This window comes from Acanthaster planci, linkage group LG03 (assembly GCF_054643075.1).
Source record: "Acanthaster planci isolate LZ-2023a linkage group LG03, COTS_SCS, whole genome shotgun sequence".
NCBI lineage: Eukaryota > Metazoa > Echinodermata > Asteroidea > Valvatida > Acanthasteridae > Acanthaster > Acanthaster planci.
Genome location: NC_141779.1, coordinates 5,844,622 through 5,858,979, shown reverse-complemented (window position 1 = coordinate 5,858,979; position 14,358 = coordinate 5,844,622). Strand labels below are relative to the sequence as shown.

At 37.0% G+C, this 14,358-nt stretch overlaps 1 protein-coding gene across 1 annotated transcript; it reads right to left on the bottom strand.

The window, feature by feature from the left end:
* Positions 1–2,041: 2,041 nt before the first annotated feature.
* Positions 2,042–14,291, bottom strand: LOC110985906 (acyl-CoA Delta-6 desaturase-like). Its single transcript, XM_022247359.2, has 11 exons — positions 14,073–14,291; positions 12,255–12,461; positions 10,804–10,896; positions 8,796–8,993; positions 7,466–7,567; positions 6,602–6,791; positions 5,724–5,800; positions 5,040–5,137; positions 4,125–4,301; positions 3,532–3,657; positions 2,042–3,264 (listed from the first exon to the last, which is right to left on the bottom strand). The coding sequence occupies exons 2-11, from the start codon at positions 12,453–12,455 to the stop codon at positions 3,213–3,215; spliced, it is 1,314 nt and encodes a 437-aa protein (XP_022103051.2). The 5' UTR covers positions 12,456–12,461; positions 14,073–14,291; the 3' UTR covers positions 2,042–3,212.
* Positions 14,292–14,358: the final 67 nt, after the last annotated feature.

Genomic DNA, 14,358 nt, shown 5'->3' with positions numbered 1-14,358 from the left:
TTTGGGATGACAGAGACCCATTCGTAATAAAAAGACCAGGATGGTGATGTTCTGAGACGAGGATTGGGAGAGGGTTGGACGACCTATGAGGGTCACCGTGACAGTGCTTGAGAAGATATCGCCCAGCAATGTGAAGCCCCATTGGAGTCACCTTCCTTATGTGATGTGTGTTTCGCAAGGAGGCAAATGTCTTTCAGTAAGATAATAACTTGTCCAGAAACTTGCTTTGGCAACTTACTGTTCATTTGCCTCCTTGTGAAAAACACATCACAAAGGGAAAGTGACACCAATGGGGCGTCATTGCCCAAAGACAATAGTTTTTTTTAGGGGGAAAAGAGCTAATAAATGCGTTTGCAGTGCACGGTATTAGAACATGGGACTAATTTATAGTGCACTTATTACAGCCTTACTAGGTAGCAACACCAAAATGGGCATTGCACAAAAACCGCGCGCACCCAGTGTCCTTGGGGTTTTGTTTACACCGAGGGCACAGGTCTACAAGAGTATAATGTCGGGCAAAAATTTACACAATGTGAGGGCCCCTGGAAGTTCGAAAAGTTCGATTGCCTACAGGGGACAAGGACGTAACTTGCTCCGGCACTGCAAGATGCTACCGCTGTCCTGCAAGGGAGACTAAGCAGACCCACTCTTTATTGTAGAACGTTTTTTCACTGCAGGTTCTCGAAAAAAGTTTCTGTTGGGGACAACTGACGGGTGACATCTGACCAACAGCAGAAGAGATCAAACTCAAATGCATGTTCCCACTCATCGGCACTGTAAAATCTGGCTAAATTTGAATGTTGAGAATGTTGACATCCGATATTTAATTATATTGAACCATCAGCTTACGGATAATTTTACCCCAGATAATTGCAAATAGCCTAACTTTTTAATAGACATTTCGCTGAAGATCAAGAAATCAAAATTCACACAATTTTTTTGGATAGGCCCTACTAAAAGCTAGAAAATGAAAACAACTGCAATTTCTTACATATGGTTATCTCTAAGCCCAAAGGCAACTTGTTTGACGTACTATTTAAAATGGGAATGGTCCTCAAAGTTATCTTTGCAAATGAAATATGATTCCTCACATTCCATTATTAGGCCTATAAGAGTACTATCATATCATAAACATATTAAAATGAAGTTGTATTATTGTTGTTGACCTTTTATCTCAGGAGTAAGAGAGTCAATCTCTTTCACCAGCTTATTTAAAGGCAACAGGCACTGATTTTATAAGTGAGCAATTCTACGAAAGCTCACTATTCCCACCAAGTATACATTTTCAAACAGTGGCATATATTTTTCAAAGTTTGTTTTTATGGAACACATTTTCTTTCAAATTTGTGATACTGCTTTGTTTTGAAATTTGTTTTATATCTTAAATTTGTCTATAAACGAACCTGGAATAATTAATGTATCTCATAAACACATTTTTTCACAGCAGCAGTATTTCTGAGCATATCTTGTTTTATTCAATGCACTATGTTAACTTGAGTGGTGCCAGACTATTTGGGTTCCAATCCTCACTTTTATTTTTCAAATGTGGCTTAAAAAGTAAGGTATAATTAATCACGTTTTCAATTATTTATCAGCATAAACTTGTGCTGATTTCATAATTAACTTTTATACTTTTATTTCAAACTCTCAGATTCCTCAACTGAAAAGTTAATCTTGATTTTGATTCGGTATTGATTACTGAATTGTAAATATACTCTCTTCAGGTTATGCTCTGAAATCTGAAGCACTGAAAAACAACTTGGGATAAGAAGAAATCAAACTTTTGCAGCATTAAAAGGCGGAAGGACAAGTCTGGTTATGCTAGCATCAAAGATTGGTATTTGCCCTCAAAGTGGAGAACTAATGGAAAATTTATTATCTCTTTTCTCTCAAACATTTTTTTAAAAATTCAAATACACTCACTGAAATGAGAAATATGAAATGAATTTTGAGTGATATCTTTCTCAGTGAGAAATTGCCAGAAAAAGATCCCTTCCCCTAGAACTAAACTCTGCTAAACAGAGGCCAGAACACCAAAATTAAAAAAAAAATAAAATAACCTTTTAATGACAACAAATGTTTTCCAGCATAAATCAAAATATTCTGAAGTGTGCATATGCCACAAAATACACCTTTAATACTGACGGTTGGCATTAAAATGTACAGAGAACCTATCGAAAGTTACATTTCAGCTGCGATGAAACAACACAGGTATCAGCTGCTCTGTACACAAAACATTTGTGAAAAAGAAACTTCACTCCCAACTAGAAAAAGTTTTGTATCTAGCTACAGGTCAGATCAATGGATTGTACTCATTACATTGATTTTTGAGAGAGGAATTTGCATACAGCAACTCCAGTGATACATTGAGTTTGATTTTTCAAGCAAGGTCTGTTGAAGCGCTCTGAAATAAGCCAGTTGGAGTAAGCTGGATTACAAAGATATCTTCTTATTTGTTGATTCTGGTTTCAAGTACTGGTATTATGCATCTAGTATTTAGAACTTCTGTTGTCTGTATCTATATATCATCATTTACAATTTCAGTAGCGGCATTAACCTGAACACTCCTCAATATCAACATAATTCTCCACATATCCTAAAGGGTTAGGGTTAATGGACTATTTCAGCAAATTCCTGACAAGCATTAACCACAATTCAAAGTAACCAAAATCCAACACCAGGTATGAAGTATTTAGCATTTTTGGACTACGTTTCAAATACATTTCTTATAACTGCACCTTTGTTTCCCAGTTAACCTTATTCTCATGAATCTTTTCAGTGAATAAATTGCGGGCTCACTATTTGGACAGGAAACTCCCGAAGTAAATTTTTTTTCTGTAATGACATTACAACAGTGCTTTAACTTGTCCAAAATGCATGGACAACTTGAAATATTTCAAAGGAGCATTTTTAAACAAACTCTCAAAAGAAGATGTGAGATCGTTTTCTTAAATACAAAAGGATTAGCAAGTTGAACAAAACATGTTTCCTGGCACAATTTGCATGATGGACTCCTTAAATGGGCCTTAATATCCCACTTTCATCACATGCAGAGAGTGTGGGCTGTGATTCTGCTGTGGATCCTGAATGTCTCAGCAGAATGTCTAGGGAATCAGAGTAGATTAAAAACTGACCCATGTGAATTAGCAAGTCACACTACCCAAGTAACTTCAGATCAAAGAAGCAATTATCCAGCGAGTACTGGATATCAGTTAAGTGTGGTGGTAGGCATCATACCACAGCTGTCCAGAATGCTTCAAGGAACTGCAAAATGAAATACATGAAACTCAGTTAGGTCAAAAGAAAGAATTAAAAAGAAAAGACCTCATCTGAAGTGTTGTGACGCAGAACATTTCAAAGTGAGGGAGATGAGGTGTTGAAGTCCAGAATATTTCAGGGCAGGAGAGCTAAGGATATGAAATGCAGAATATTTCAAGAGAGAGCAACTTGCCTGTTGCAGAATATTTCATATCACACTGGTAGTAATTTGTCCTTTTTCGAAACTTCTCGTTTCAAATGTTATACACTTACCGTACAATATCAGCAAAAGCCTGACTCAGGCTCTTAGTCTGATAGCGAATGTTGTGTTTCTCGCACAATGCCTTCACATCAGGAGCAATCTTGTGCAAGTTGTGCCTTGGCATTGTGGGGAAAAGGCTGTGAGGCAGAAAGCATCAATCATTGTTAAACTTAATGCTTCAAAATCTCTTATGAGCAATTTCAGTTATCAATTTTTGTATTTTGTTCAAACAGATGTTAAAAATGAATAATTAAAAAAACAAGTGGTGTCGATTCAGAAGACTAACATAAACAGCTTTATCTTGATGGATTTAAATTGACAATACACTTGTTGGCAGTTAATATCCTGATGAAAGTATCTACATCAACAAAAGGGGTAAACATCCTGAAGAACTACTGTGACTCCAACTGGTGGCAGAATTGGGTCCTGGCCCCCACTTTCTGCAGGATCTATAATTGAGTGGGGCTCCATGGATTGAGCTTTTAATGACTGATCCCTGATGGTTTAGCAACTCCCCCCTCCCACTTTGATAATCATTCTGCTGCCAGTTGTGACTACCTTCATCTTGTACATCTGGATGTAAGTAATATTAGTTCACACTCACTGGTGCTCAATCTGGAAATTAAGGTGCCCAGTGAACCAGTCATTGAAGAAAGATGACTCCACATCGCAGGTAGCATGTAGCTGAGCTGGCAACCATTCCTTACGCTGATCGTGATCTATCTCCATGGGGATGTGGTTCATCTGGCTCGTCCACACAAACCAGTTGCTCTCCAGGAACCTACAGACAAATTCATTGTTAGCGAATTAGCAATTGCTTGATGTCTGTCTTTGTTTGGTGCGAGGGGTTCGACTGGAGGACTTGTGATGGGTTTTTGTTGTGACAGACCCAAGCATGGCACTGATAGCTTAGATTGTGACGTACCCCAGAGGGCCTCCAGGTTTGTGAAGACTCCAACAGCTCTTCCCCAACCACATTCTTTTTAGGTGATTGGGCAAATTATTTTATGAATTTTCAAACTGGAAACATCCCTATCATTGAAGTTATTAAACATACACTTTCCAGATGATCAGTTTTCTTTCTATTTGACCTTGTGATTTAAAATACATAAACTTTTTGCAAAAATGACAAATATCAGAAAGACTTTGCAGTGACATGCATTAAAGTTCTAAGATACTGTCAAACCAGAAATCGTGTTTGTGACTAAAACAAACATGTCCTGTCTAAGTAAGATTCATTTATAACGGGAAAAAAGTAAGGCTCCTAAATGCTTGTAAGGCCTCTGTAAGGCCCCTAACGAGAAAACTTGGGCAAATACAATTTCTTCTGGCTACTCTAAGCCTTTTAATTTACGTTGGCTTAGCACATGCCCCAACTAAGAAGTTTCAGGAGCAATTGAGCATGAACTTTATTGGGTTGAATACAAAGCAGTGATTCTTTTTCAGTTTGACTAGCAGGTTTATGATGCTGTCAAAACATGCAGGCACTGAAAAATGGTCAATTGAAAGATATGTATACTTGATGAGCATGTAGTTTAAGAAGACACCCCAGCCACCAAGAAGAAGACCAAAGAGCAAAGTATGTTTGACGAAGAAGACACTCATCCACGCCAGGTCCTGTGTCAAAAAACAAGAGAGGGTAATGACTGTGGGCAGTATTCACAGCAAACTGGACATTAAACTGCTAAGCTTTGTTGATGTCATATCTTCCATAGTCTGTTACAGACACAAAGATATTTGTAATTATGCCTTACAAATTTTCCCCATTTGAAAATATCCTTTCTTCAATCTATATAACACAGCATTTTGCAGCTTTTGAAAACATCCATTTCTTTGTATTTCAGAAATTGTTTGTCTCCATGTTTTTCCATTAAAATAAACATTTTCTCAGAAAATAAATATCTATTGTTTTAGCAAAATGGTAAAACAGTGGTTTTAAAGTTCGAGCCAGTGAGCAGGAGCTAACAGGGATTTCTCCTGAAAACAAATAATTCATCAGAAGAATCCTCAATTCCCTTTCCACAGAGAGGGCAAAGTACTATTTCTAAAATGTTGATGCTTTCATTTCTGTTAAAAAATGGCAAAATGTCTCAGCCGGGGAACCCCCCCATATGCTACTGCGGAATACAAGTGAGTCTCGCGTTTGAATATCATTAGTCGTGCTATTTTGCCATTTTACCTGACATACAGTAACTGAGTTTACCTTCCAGAGCTTTTTCCTGATGACGTGAGCAAAATACTCATAGTGGAAATACAGGGTCATCAGAAGAGGCGGCAAGGCTGTTGAAATACATTTCAATATTTTCAAGATTTACAGTTCATGTCCTGAACAGATGAAATTGTACAATCAGCTAGTCAATAGATATCAGCTAATTCCAAATGTAATAATTGAAAATGGGTCTAACATTTTATCTGTCACTATTACTCAAACTGTACATTTACAAAGCTCCCAATGATTAATGGGTCCATGCAGTGATTTTTTTTTTACAATTTTTTGGTGCAAATTTCTATTATTCTTAAATTTATGGATAAACTTTGACAATTTTTTGGTCATTTGTATAGCAAAATACACTTTGTAACAATCAAGCGCTTTCCATGCCCTTCTTGACAACTGGGCACTCCGTTGCTGTGATGCACTCCAAGGAAGAAAATGTTCATTACAAGGGGTTTTATCCTCAAACTGTGAAGCAAGCTGTGATTGAAAGTCTTGTTTCTGATGACTTTCGTTACAGGAGTACTGTCGAGAAATGAAACACTACACCAAAGAGAAGAACGTCTAAAATATCAAAACTTCCGACAAATCTGGAAGCTAAAAAATCGTAATATATCCTGGAACGATCACACATTTGGTCGTGAATATGCAATTTGCTTTAGTACAAAAACCGAAAATTTTCCAAAATAGCTTTTATAATTGCAATCAATTATTGGTAATAGAATTACATGAGACACAAAGGTTCAGGGTCAAAGATTCAATTTTAAAATTGGATTGCCTATTCCCTTCATTGTCTTAGTGCTTTTTGCTTTCCAACCTGCCTTATTCTATATCACTTAGGCTTGTTTTTAACTCTCTGTATGACTTACTAAAGAAGAAGTAGATCTGTTGGTAGTTGAACGGCAAGACGTATTTCCTTTTCTTACTGCCCCAGGTGACCGGCTGCTTGTCTCCAAGGACGAAGAGGTAAGGCATCTTGATATCGGGGTCCTTCCTGATGATGTTGGGCTTGGCGTGATGCTGGTAATGACGATAGTTCCACCAGTGGCAAGATGCACCCTAGCACGTTGTCAAGAATTTTGTGAGTGGAGAGAATGGTATAAGTGCTGAGGATGTCACTAGGATTTAATTCGGGGGAGGGGAGGGGTCAGAGTCTTCTGCAGGAGGGGAGCACTCATCACTGGCAAACTGATAAAGTATTAATAGTTGAAGGGGTGAATTCTAAGGTATTTTCAAACAGAATTGTGATTATTATCTTCTTTCATTTTTTACTTCTGTTTCTCTCTCTTTTTTGCCCACAGTGATCGAGTATTCCTTATGATCCGGACACTTGTCTTCTCATCAACCTTTGTGAATTTGACATAAAATTGCACATTCTTGTTACTTCAACAAGATCAGAGTAATGTAGCAGCCAGGCTGTGCACGCCTTCAAGGTAAAACACATCACATGTTTGGGCTGTAATTTTTAGAAATGGATGGATTAACAGCTGATTTTGGTCTAACCTGCTTCAAAAGAGTAAAAATAAAGGAGTCATTATTAAGGCCACAATATCAAAACTGTTAAAAACCTATACGTTCCATCAAAGCATTCATACAAAAGCAAAGAAAAAATACTGTTTTAAACAATTTTACAACCAATGCACACAGCTAAAGAATGGAGCAAATGATAAAAACTAGCCATCCTGTTTTGAGTGCCCAGTTGTCAGAGGTCTGAGGAAACAACCGTCACCTACCTTAAGAGCACCTGTTACAAAGTACTGCAAGAGGTGATTCCAACGAGATTTGCGAAAGACTGAGAGATGGCCCAAGTCATGAAGAAACCATGAGGACTGGGCCTATATAAAAGGAAAGCAGAACCTCTACAAATGCTGAAACTGCAAACTACATTTCACTTTTGTGTATAATGACCTTTGTGAGTTACCCCTCTTAAGTACAATCAAACAGAGAAGGAGCTTGAATCAAAATTGATTATTTTTATAATTATTTTTATTGTGAGCATTTTAAGATTGCATTGCAGTACATTCCCATCAAATTATAAATTTTATAATTTATAGGTTAATTTAGCAGTTCTTTCATTTAGAATTGCTGGAATGAAAGTTTAATTTCGTCAAAGAGGGGTCACTTGCCCTAAATGTTAATTCCAATTTCGAAGTAACGCAGATAGATTTCACTTTCAGAGCATTGTCAGTCCCAATAAAACACACTAACTCGTCCCATTTATTGTCATTTTCGTCTCACTCTGGGAATGGCGTTGAATTGGAAAAGCAAATTTGCTTTTTGTCATCCATTTTAACGATTTAATCATTCAATTTTGTCATAGAATGTATTAAAGATGGTTTGAATTAGCAGTTATTTGGACGTCATTTTTGTTGTGATAGACAAAAAATGAATTTTAAATGAAAAAGTGCTACATTAACCAGGAAAACCTATAGTATCCACTCTGACAAGAAGGTAACCCTCAACAGCAAAGAGGATGAAATATTATACCTGTACTTACTTTGGTAACAAATTTAAAAAAGACCCTGTTTTCATTCTTCAAAATATTTACTGAAATTATTTAATTTTTGTATAATTTAAATTGTTTTTAAAGACTTGTGTTATTCATTTTCAATTTGACAACAAAACAAAACCAACTTTTTGACTTTTTTGTTTAAGGGTTTTTAGTTGAAAAATGAAAAGCAACAATTTGACAAACAAGTCTTCTCTCTTTTTCAATTTGAAAATTAAAAACAAGGAAAAAAAGTTTTCATTTTTGGATAACAAGATTTTAGCCTGCCATGGCTGAGATCAAAATCAGGAACAATTCTTAACAAGGTAAAAGGAAAAGTAACTAACAATCAATTTTCTGATATTTTGAACTAACACAACCACATCACCGAACGTATGTCATATTCAAATGGGCAAATGAAAAGTGAATAGTTTTCCTGCTTTCTTTTTGAAATAGACTATTTTTTGGAATTCCCATTTTTGATTTTTAAATTGAAAAACAAATGGATGAGTGAAGTGTATAGAACCAGAACCTTATTTCATTGAGAACCTCCATCTGGTCATTGTCTGTCATACCTGTTCAACGGTGAGTAAGACTGTGGCCAGAAGATAGGGCAACCAGCCTACTCCAAAGCACCATAGCACCGCCCATGCTAGCACCTCTGCAGCTAGGATGTGGCCCAAATGGGCAGCATAGAACCACATATTGGCTTTGAAGAGGCCCATTGCTTCAGCCTTCACACGGAGAGCCTCCATGTCTGTAACAAGTTTACTCTAAAAGTCAAAAAATGGGGAAAAAAATAATAAATTTGGGAATTTACAGCTCATGGGGTTGGAGCAGTGTGTGATGTTTGACCTGATGAGAGCATCTTCTCAGATATTATTGCGTTGCATTTTTATTCGTGCCAAGTCTGTGGGTGTTTTTCCAATAATGCAGTGAAATCATTGATACACTGTACCAATTTTATTATATGAAACACACTGTTCTTGTGAAATGCCCATTTTTCCCTCAGAGGTTAGCCCAAAATGTTAACTTTTCCCATTGAAGTGCTCAATGCACATGGGTACTGGCGGCAGAAGTGGGGGGCCCAAGCAGGCCAATGCCCCTATCCCCCATTTTCTGCATGTCCCATAATGAGGTGGGGCTTAATAGATTGGCTTATTAATGGCTGATACCCGAGGGTCTCACACCTATCCCCCACTTGAAAACTAATCCACAATCATAGGGGGTTGACGTATTCGACTATGAAGACGAAAACCCTATTATACAATGAATTTAAACTTCACAAATGTACTCCTAAGGAACGTATTCATATGGATAAAAGATCCAATATCCCCCAGTTGTGAGACAGAATGAAAAAAGTTACTATTTCAGGGTTAGAAAGCAAGAGGCAGTGGCTAGTCTGACATTCCGGTGGCAAGTTCAACCTTAAAACCCACATCTATTTTGAGGAAAAGGTCGGTCAGCTTCATCTCATCATTGAACTTGGTAAACATTAGGCTGTGTTTGACCATTGTTTGAACGTACCATGTTAGCTGGGATATAGGCTTTGATCTTTTTGAATGAGCCACAAAGTTTATTGAACTTCAGCCAAACTAATTCACATCTCAAAGTTCAATGGCATTACACTTAAACTCACTTCACTTCACACAAAATAAAGAGTGTGCCATACAGCTGCATGGGTGTAAACCACTTTATTTGCAGTAGGCGCCGAGGAGAATCCAGGCAATCAAAGACACAGTGTTAGGCCAGCCAGACATTACAATGGTACAAGTTATAGACAAAGTTTTCCTTGATCCCTTTCAAAAACAAATGTCAAATAGGAAAAACAGTAATGCATCTCATCATGTGTCCATGGAAGACAAGTATAAGGGATTTAACATGTCACAATATTCACAGGATGCATACTAGGCTAGCTTGTTCCTGCAACCCTTCAACCTCATTCCAAGTCTGAATTGCTTAGGATGGGCTTTTAACATGTTCTCTTTGAACCAAGTACCCACTTCCCATGCAGTTAGTAGTACTTAGCCCATGTAAAAACCTACAGCCAGACTTGTTTTGTCATTACTGAGTTCCCAGCCTGCAGACTGCACCACACCACACTGTGAAAAATTTTATTACGCTCTGCGAAAAGTAATAAACCAAAGGAAGGTTTCTGGAGGAAGTCTATGGATGCATACACAATGCACATATTTCATTTTTACTGAAAAGTTGCTTGGGGAATTTGTAAGATGACATTTGTGACAAATACAAGCAACAGAAAAAGACATGATGCCTGCAGTTTTGCTGGGTATTTTGGAGCTAGGTACTTGGCACACTGGTTCAAGGCAGGGTGAATGTGAAAGCACAACAAATTGGATGTCAAGAAGTATTTCCAGCGAAGTTCACTTCACTTAAAATGCGTTTGACTTTTGAGAATTCTCTGGGTGAATATTTCATTGGACACCACAAAGTTGCATTCGTGTTGGCATCTACTCTCAGTATGAAAGCAGCTTTTATTTTTCCTGTTAAGCCTAAATAGATTTGCAATATATTGAGGTTATCTTCCATGATAGAGCATTCTTCCAAGGATGAATCACATACCTTGGGTGACTTATCTTCCACAGTCCCAATACAAAGAGGCTTCATGTACTTCCTCACCAACTTCTTGTCAGGATGAAAGGCAACAAAGGCCTCCTATCGGAACAAAAATCAGATGGTGACAGTAACATTGGTGTATTGTTGCTGCATCATTTGAATGAATCTGTACGAATCCAAAATCCTGAATTTTGGACATGTCACTGCTGTAAAGTTTGTTTACTTTGGGTGATTTGTGAAATTTAGTTTATGGCAGCAGGCCAGTGAGTGGAGGTTTCTCACAAATAGTTTTGACTTTCGGAGCAAATTTTGGGTTCACAGTGTGAACTGAAGATGCCTAAATGTGGTTCTGGTGTAACAATAATCCAACATTTCGACACATTTTAGAAGCAGAAGTAGCAAAGACTTAAGTTTCTACTTCAGATGATAATATCCATTTGCTCAAAAAATACAAATTTGCTTTGAAAACAAAAAGGTAAAACATCCTTTAAACTGGCACAACAAAAATTACAAATCAGGTTAAATAGTACCGCATAAAGGAGTATTTACCAAAATACATTTAAGAATTCACTGCCTGGACAAAAGTAAAAAATGTAGATGTAACGTTTTGTTAAAAGTGCTCAATTTCATTCAATTTTTGTTTGATTTCTGATCGGGTTCCTACTGTGAATTTTTCTTGGATACACACTTTCTTCAAAAGTCTGCTTTTCTTACAGGAAAAAGTATGATATCCCTTTTTGGTAAGACTTAATGAAGAGTGCAATTCTTGAACATTAAAAGTTGTTCCCATCAAAGGGTTTTCTCAGCAGATAAAAGTTGTACTACTGTGACGCCATTTCTGGAAGACACTGCTCAATGGGGGGGGGCCAGTTGAAACTGTTAATTCAAAATCTACTCACTGAAATTTTATGACAAAACTAAACTCACATATCTCCTTTCATTTGCTGAAAAACCAACAGTTTACAACAAAAAAGAATAAAGACAACCAGGTCAAGGATGGATCCAGAACCCATTTATCAAGGCACCAAATTTTTGGGGGGCAAACATTTCAGAGGATTTTGTATGAAACCTGTTATAGCCTTTCTAGGAACACTTTGAGGCTTGTTACCAGTACATACTTTGGAAAGGTAGAGACCTGAAAAAGAGTTAAAAAATCGCCTTTCTTTTTCTTTACTTTTAAATTGTTTTGAACTCCATTTTTGTTGGGGGGGATGACATTATACATCCCCAATCCACCCTTGAGCCAAGTACCCTGAAATTCTAGCGCTTAGTAGCTATAAGATGACATTATAATTTTTGTCAAATATGCAAATTGGCATTAACAGAAATATTAAACTGGCACAAAAACGCCTCTATAAATTGCAAAATAAACTTTGAAAACAAGGTAAAATGGGACACAAAGGTGCACTCAAGAGGACTGCATGAGAAGCATGATGTAGAGAGGTGTCAAAACTTACGGTAGCATCTTCCCCTCCATAGTGAGACAGCACCTTGAATCCACCTGGGTGTTTACTCATCCAGTGAGTAACATCATACACACCATTCTCAATCACCAGCCACTTGTCGTAGCGACCGTTGTGCTTCTTGATTTCATCCCAGGTGTAGGTGATGTCCTTGCCAACTGGGGACATCACTTGACCTTGCTGACCTTTACCCATGATTCCCTGTGAGGTATATGAGTATAGCTGGTTTGTCAAGAATAACTTGATTGATAACATTTAATATCAGAATTGAAGATTCAAGAGTGTTTTTTATCAAATTTGTTTTGACATGACATAATCTTTCTATTTTCTAAATTAATAGAAAATAGATATATATAAGATATAAGATATAGATAATATAAGATATATATTTTCAAGTTTGGTTTTATATCTAGTGATAATTTAGGGCTGTGCCAAATATCCAATTAACCAAATATTTGATCGATTGTCGAATATACTAATTTTATTTTTAAAATTTGAATATTCAAATGCAAAATCCATGAAAAGGAAGGGAAAAATTTCTTTTGTTTTAAATGAGACCGTTTGCACTATGGAGGCTCTTAATTAAATCTTGCTAAATTGTGGCTGGAGATACTCCTAGATGTGAGAAGCTGTTATATTTATCATAATGTACAATTGTGTGCGTTATTGCAACTGATTTGTATATGGTTTGTTCCTCAACAATCTGCCGGTCAGTACAACCGAATAGTCAGATATTCGATCATATTGAAGGTCAAATATTTGAATAGTGAATTATTCGAATTGACTCAACCCATAAAAATCAACTTAAAAAAATAACCCCTTGAAATGATTTGTTTCCAAAAATAGAAACAATGTTTCTAAAAACTGATCCCGTAAGAACAAACTAGAGAATATGTCTTAAACAAAGAAACTTTGGAAAATTTTTTCTCATAATAATTAAGTTGACAAAAATATACTTCATAAAACGAAGTTGGAAAAAATACACATCACATCTTGAAAATATATACTTGATGGCACCACAGGGCTTTCAAACAAAACATTTTTGAAATGGAAACTATGGGGGTCATTTGAAATCCCCAGCTTTGCCAATGCAAAACCTGTTTTGCTTTTTTTTTTTAGTTTGGCGCTTTAGTTTTTTACCTCTTTGTTACTTTATTATTTATTATTTTTATGGTGTGTTATAGTAATTTGTGTCTTTTGACCAAGTTTCTCGGTCCTTAGGCCGGTCTGCAGCGCCTGCACTTTTGAAGTTTTATTTTTCCTTACTAGTTACAGTACCAAATTTTTGAATACCAGGTATCACTAAATAAAATGCCAGACACGAAGAAGTGACAAAAAACTGTCTATCGACGGCACAATATTTTTCGGGGGGGTGTACAATTCCATTTTATAAACATCTATTAATTATAAGTGTACTTAGTAAAGCGATTAAAAAATTAATGAAATGATTCGCTTGACTTGACTGAAAACCACTTAAATTAAAAAAAAATTAACCACTTGTTGCCGGAGAACCCCGTTTCGAGCACCATGGGTTTCGATTACGGCATCAAAAGAGCTCTACGGGGTTAGCCTCAACGAAATGTGGGAAATAGTTCCATAAACGGCCACAGCTTGACACCCTTTGCACAAATTTAAGTGTTTTCTAAGTAAACGACTGTTTTTTTCCCTTCCAAATTGAATTTTTATGAACCGTGTTTTGCTTTCTGACGGTTAAGACAGGTCACTGCGGGGAATAATTACTGACGTCCGTAGCCTATATGGAACTTTTCCCGAAATGTGCATAACGATAAAGAAAAAAAATTCAAATCTTACGTCTGCAGCTCAGCGTTTGAAGAAATGTAGGCCTACTGACGAGCTGGTCCAAACTTATTGTGTACACACTTGTAATTTATCGGGATTACTACTATGGTCGCACTCGGCAATGTGTACATCTGTAATATTATTAGCGATTCAGCACGGCAATCAGCACGCGACTCGCTCGGCCACGTGGGACACTTCACTACAGACCACCAAATATCACGCCACGTCTCATCACCTGACTCGTGACAACCCCAATGCGTAGTGCACGATGAGGCGACCGCATTGCCGTGCGCGCAAA

Excerpts from the sequence above, each read along its gene's own strand:
- LOC110985906 (XM_022247359.2), bottom strand. The coding sequence starts at position 12,455 with ATGGGTAAAGGTCAGCAAGGTCAAGTGATGTCCCCAGTTGGCAAGGAC. Across the intron at positions 5,138-5,723 it reads TCAGGAAAAAGCTCTGGAAG|GACCTGGCGTGGATGAGTGT; the intron begins GTAAACTCAGTT and ends TTTTTGACACAG. Across the intron at positions 3,658-4,124 it reads AATTTCCAGATTGAGCACCA|CCTTTTCCCCACAATGCCAA; the intron begins GTGAGTGTGAAC and ends TCTGCCTCACAG.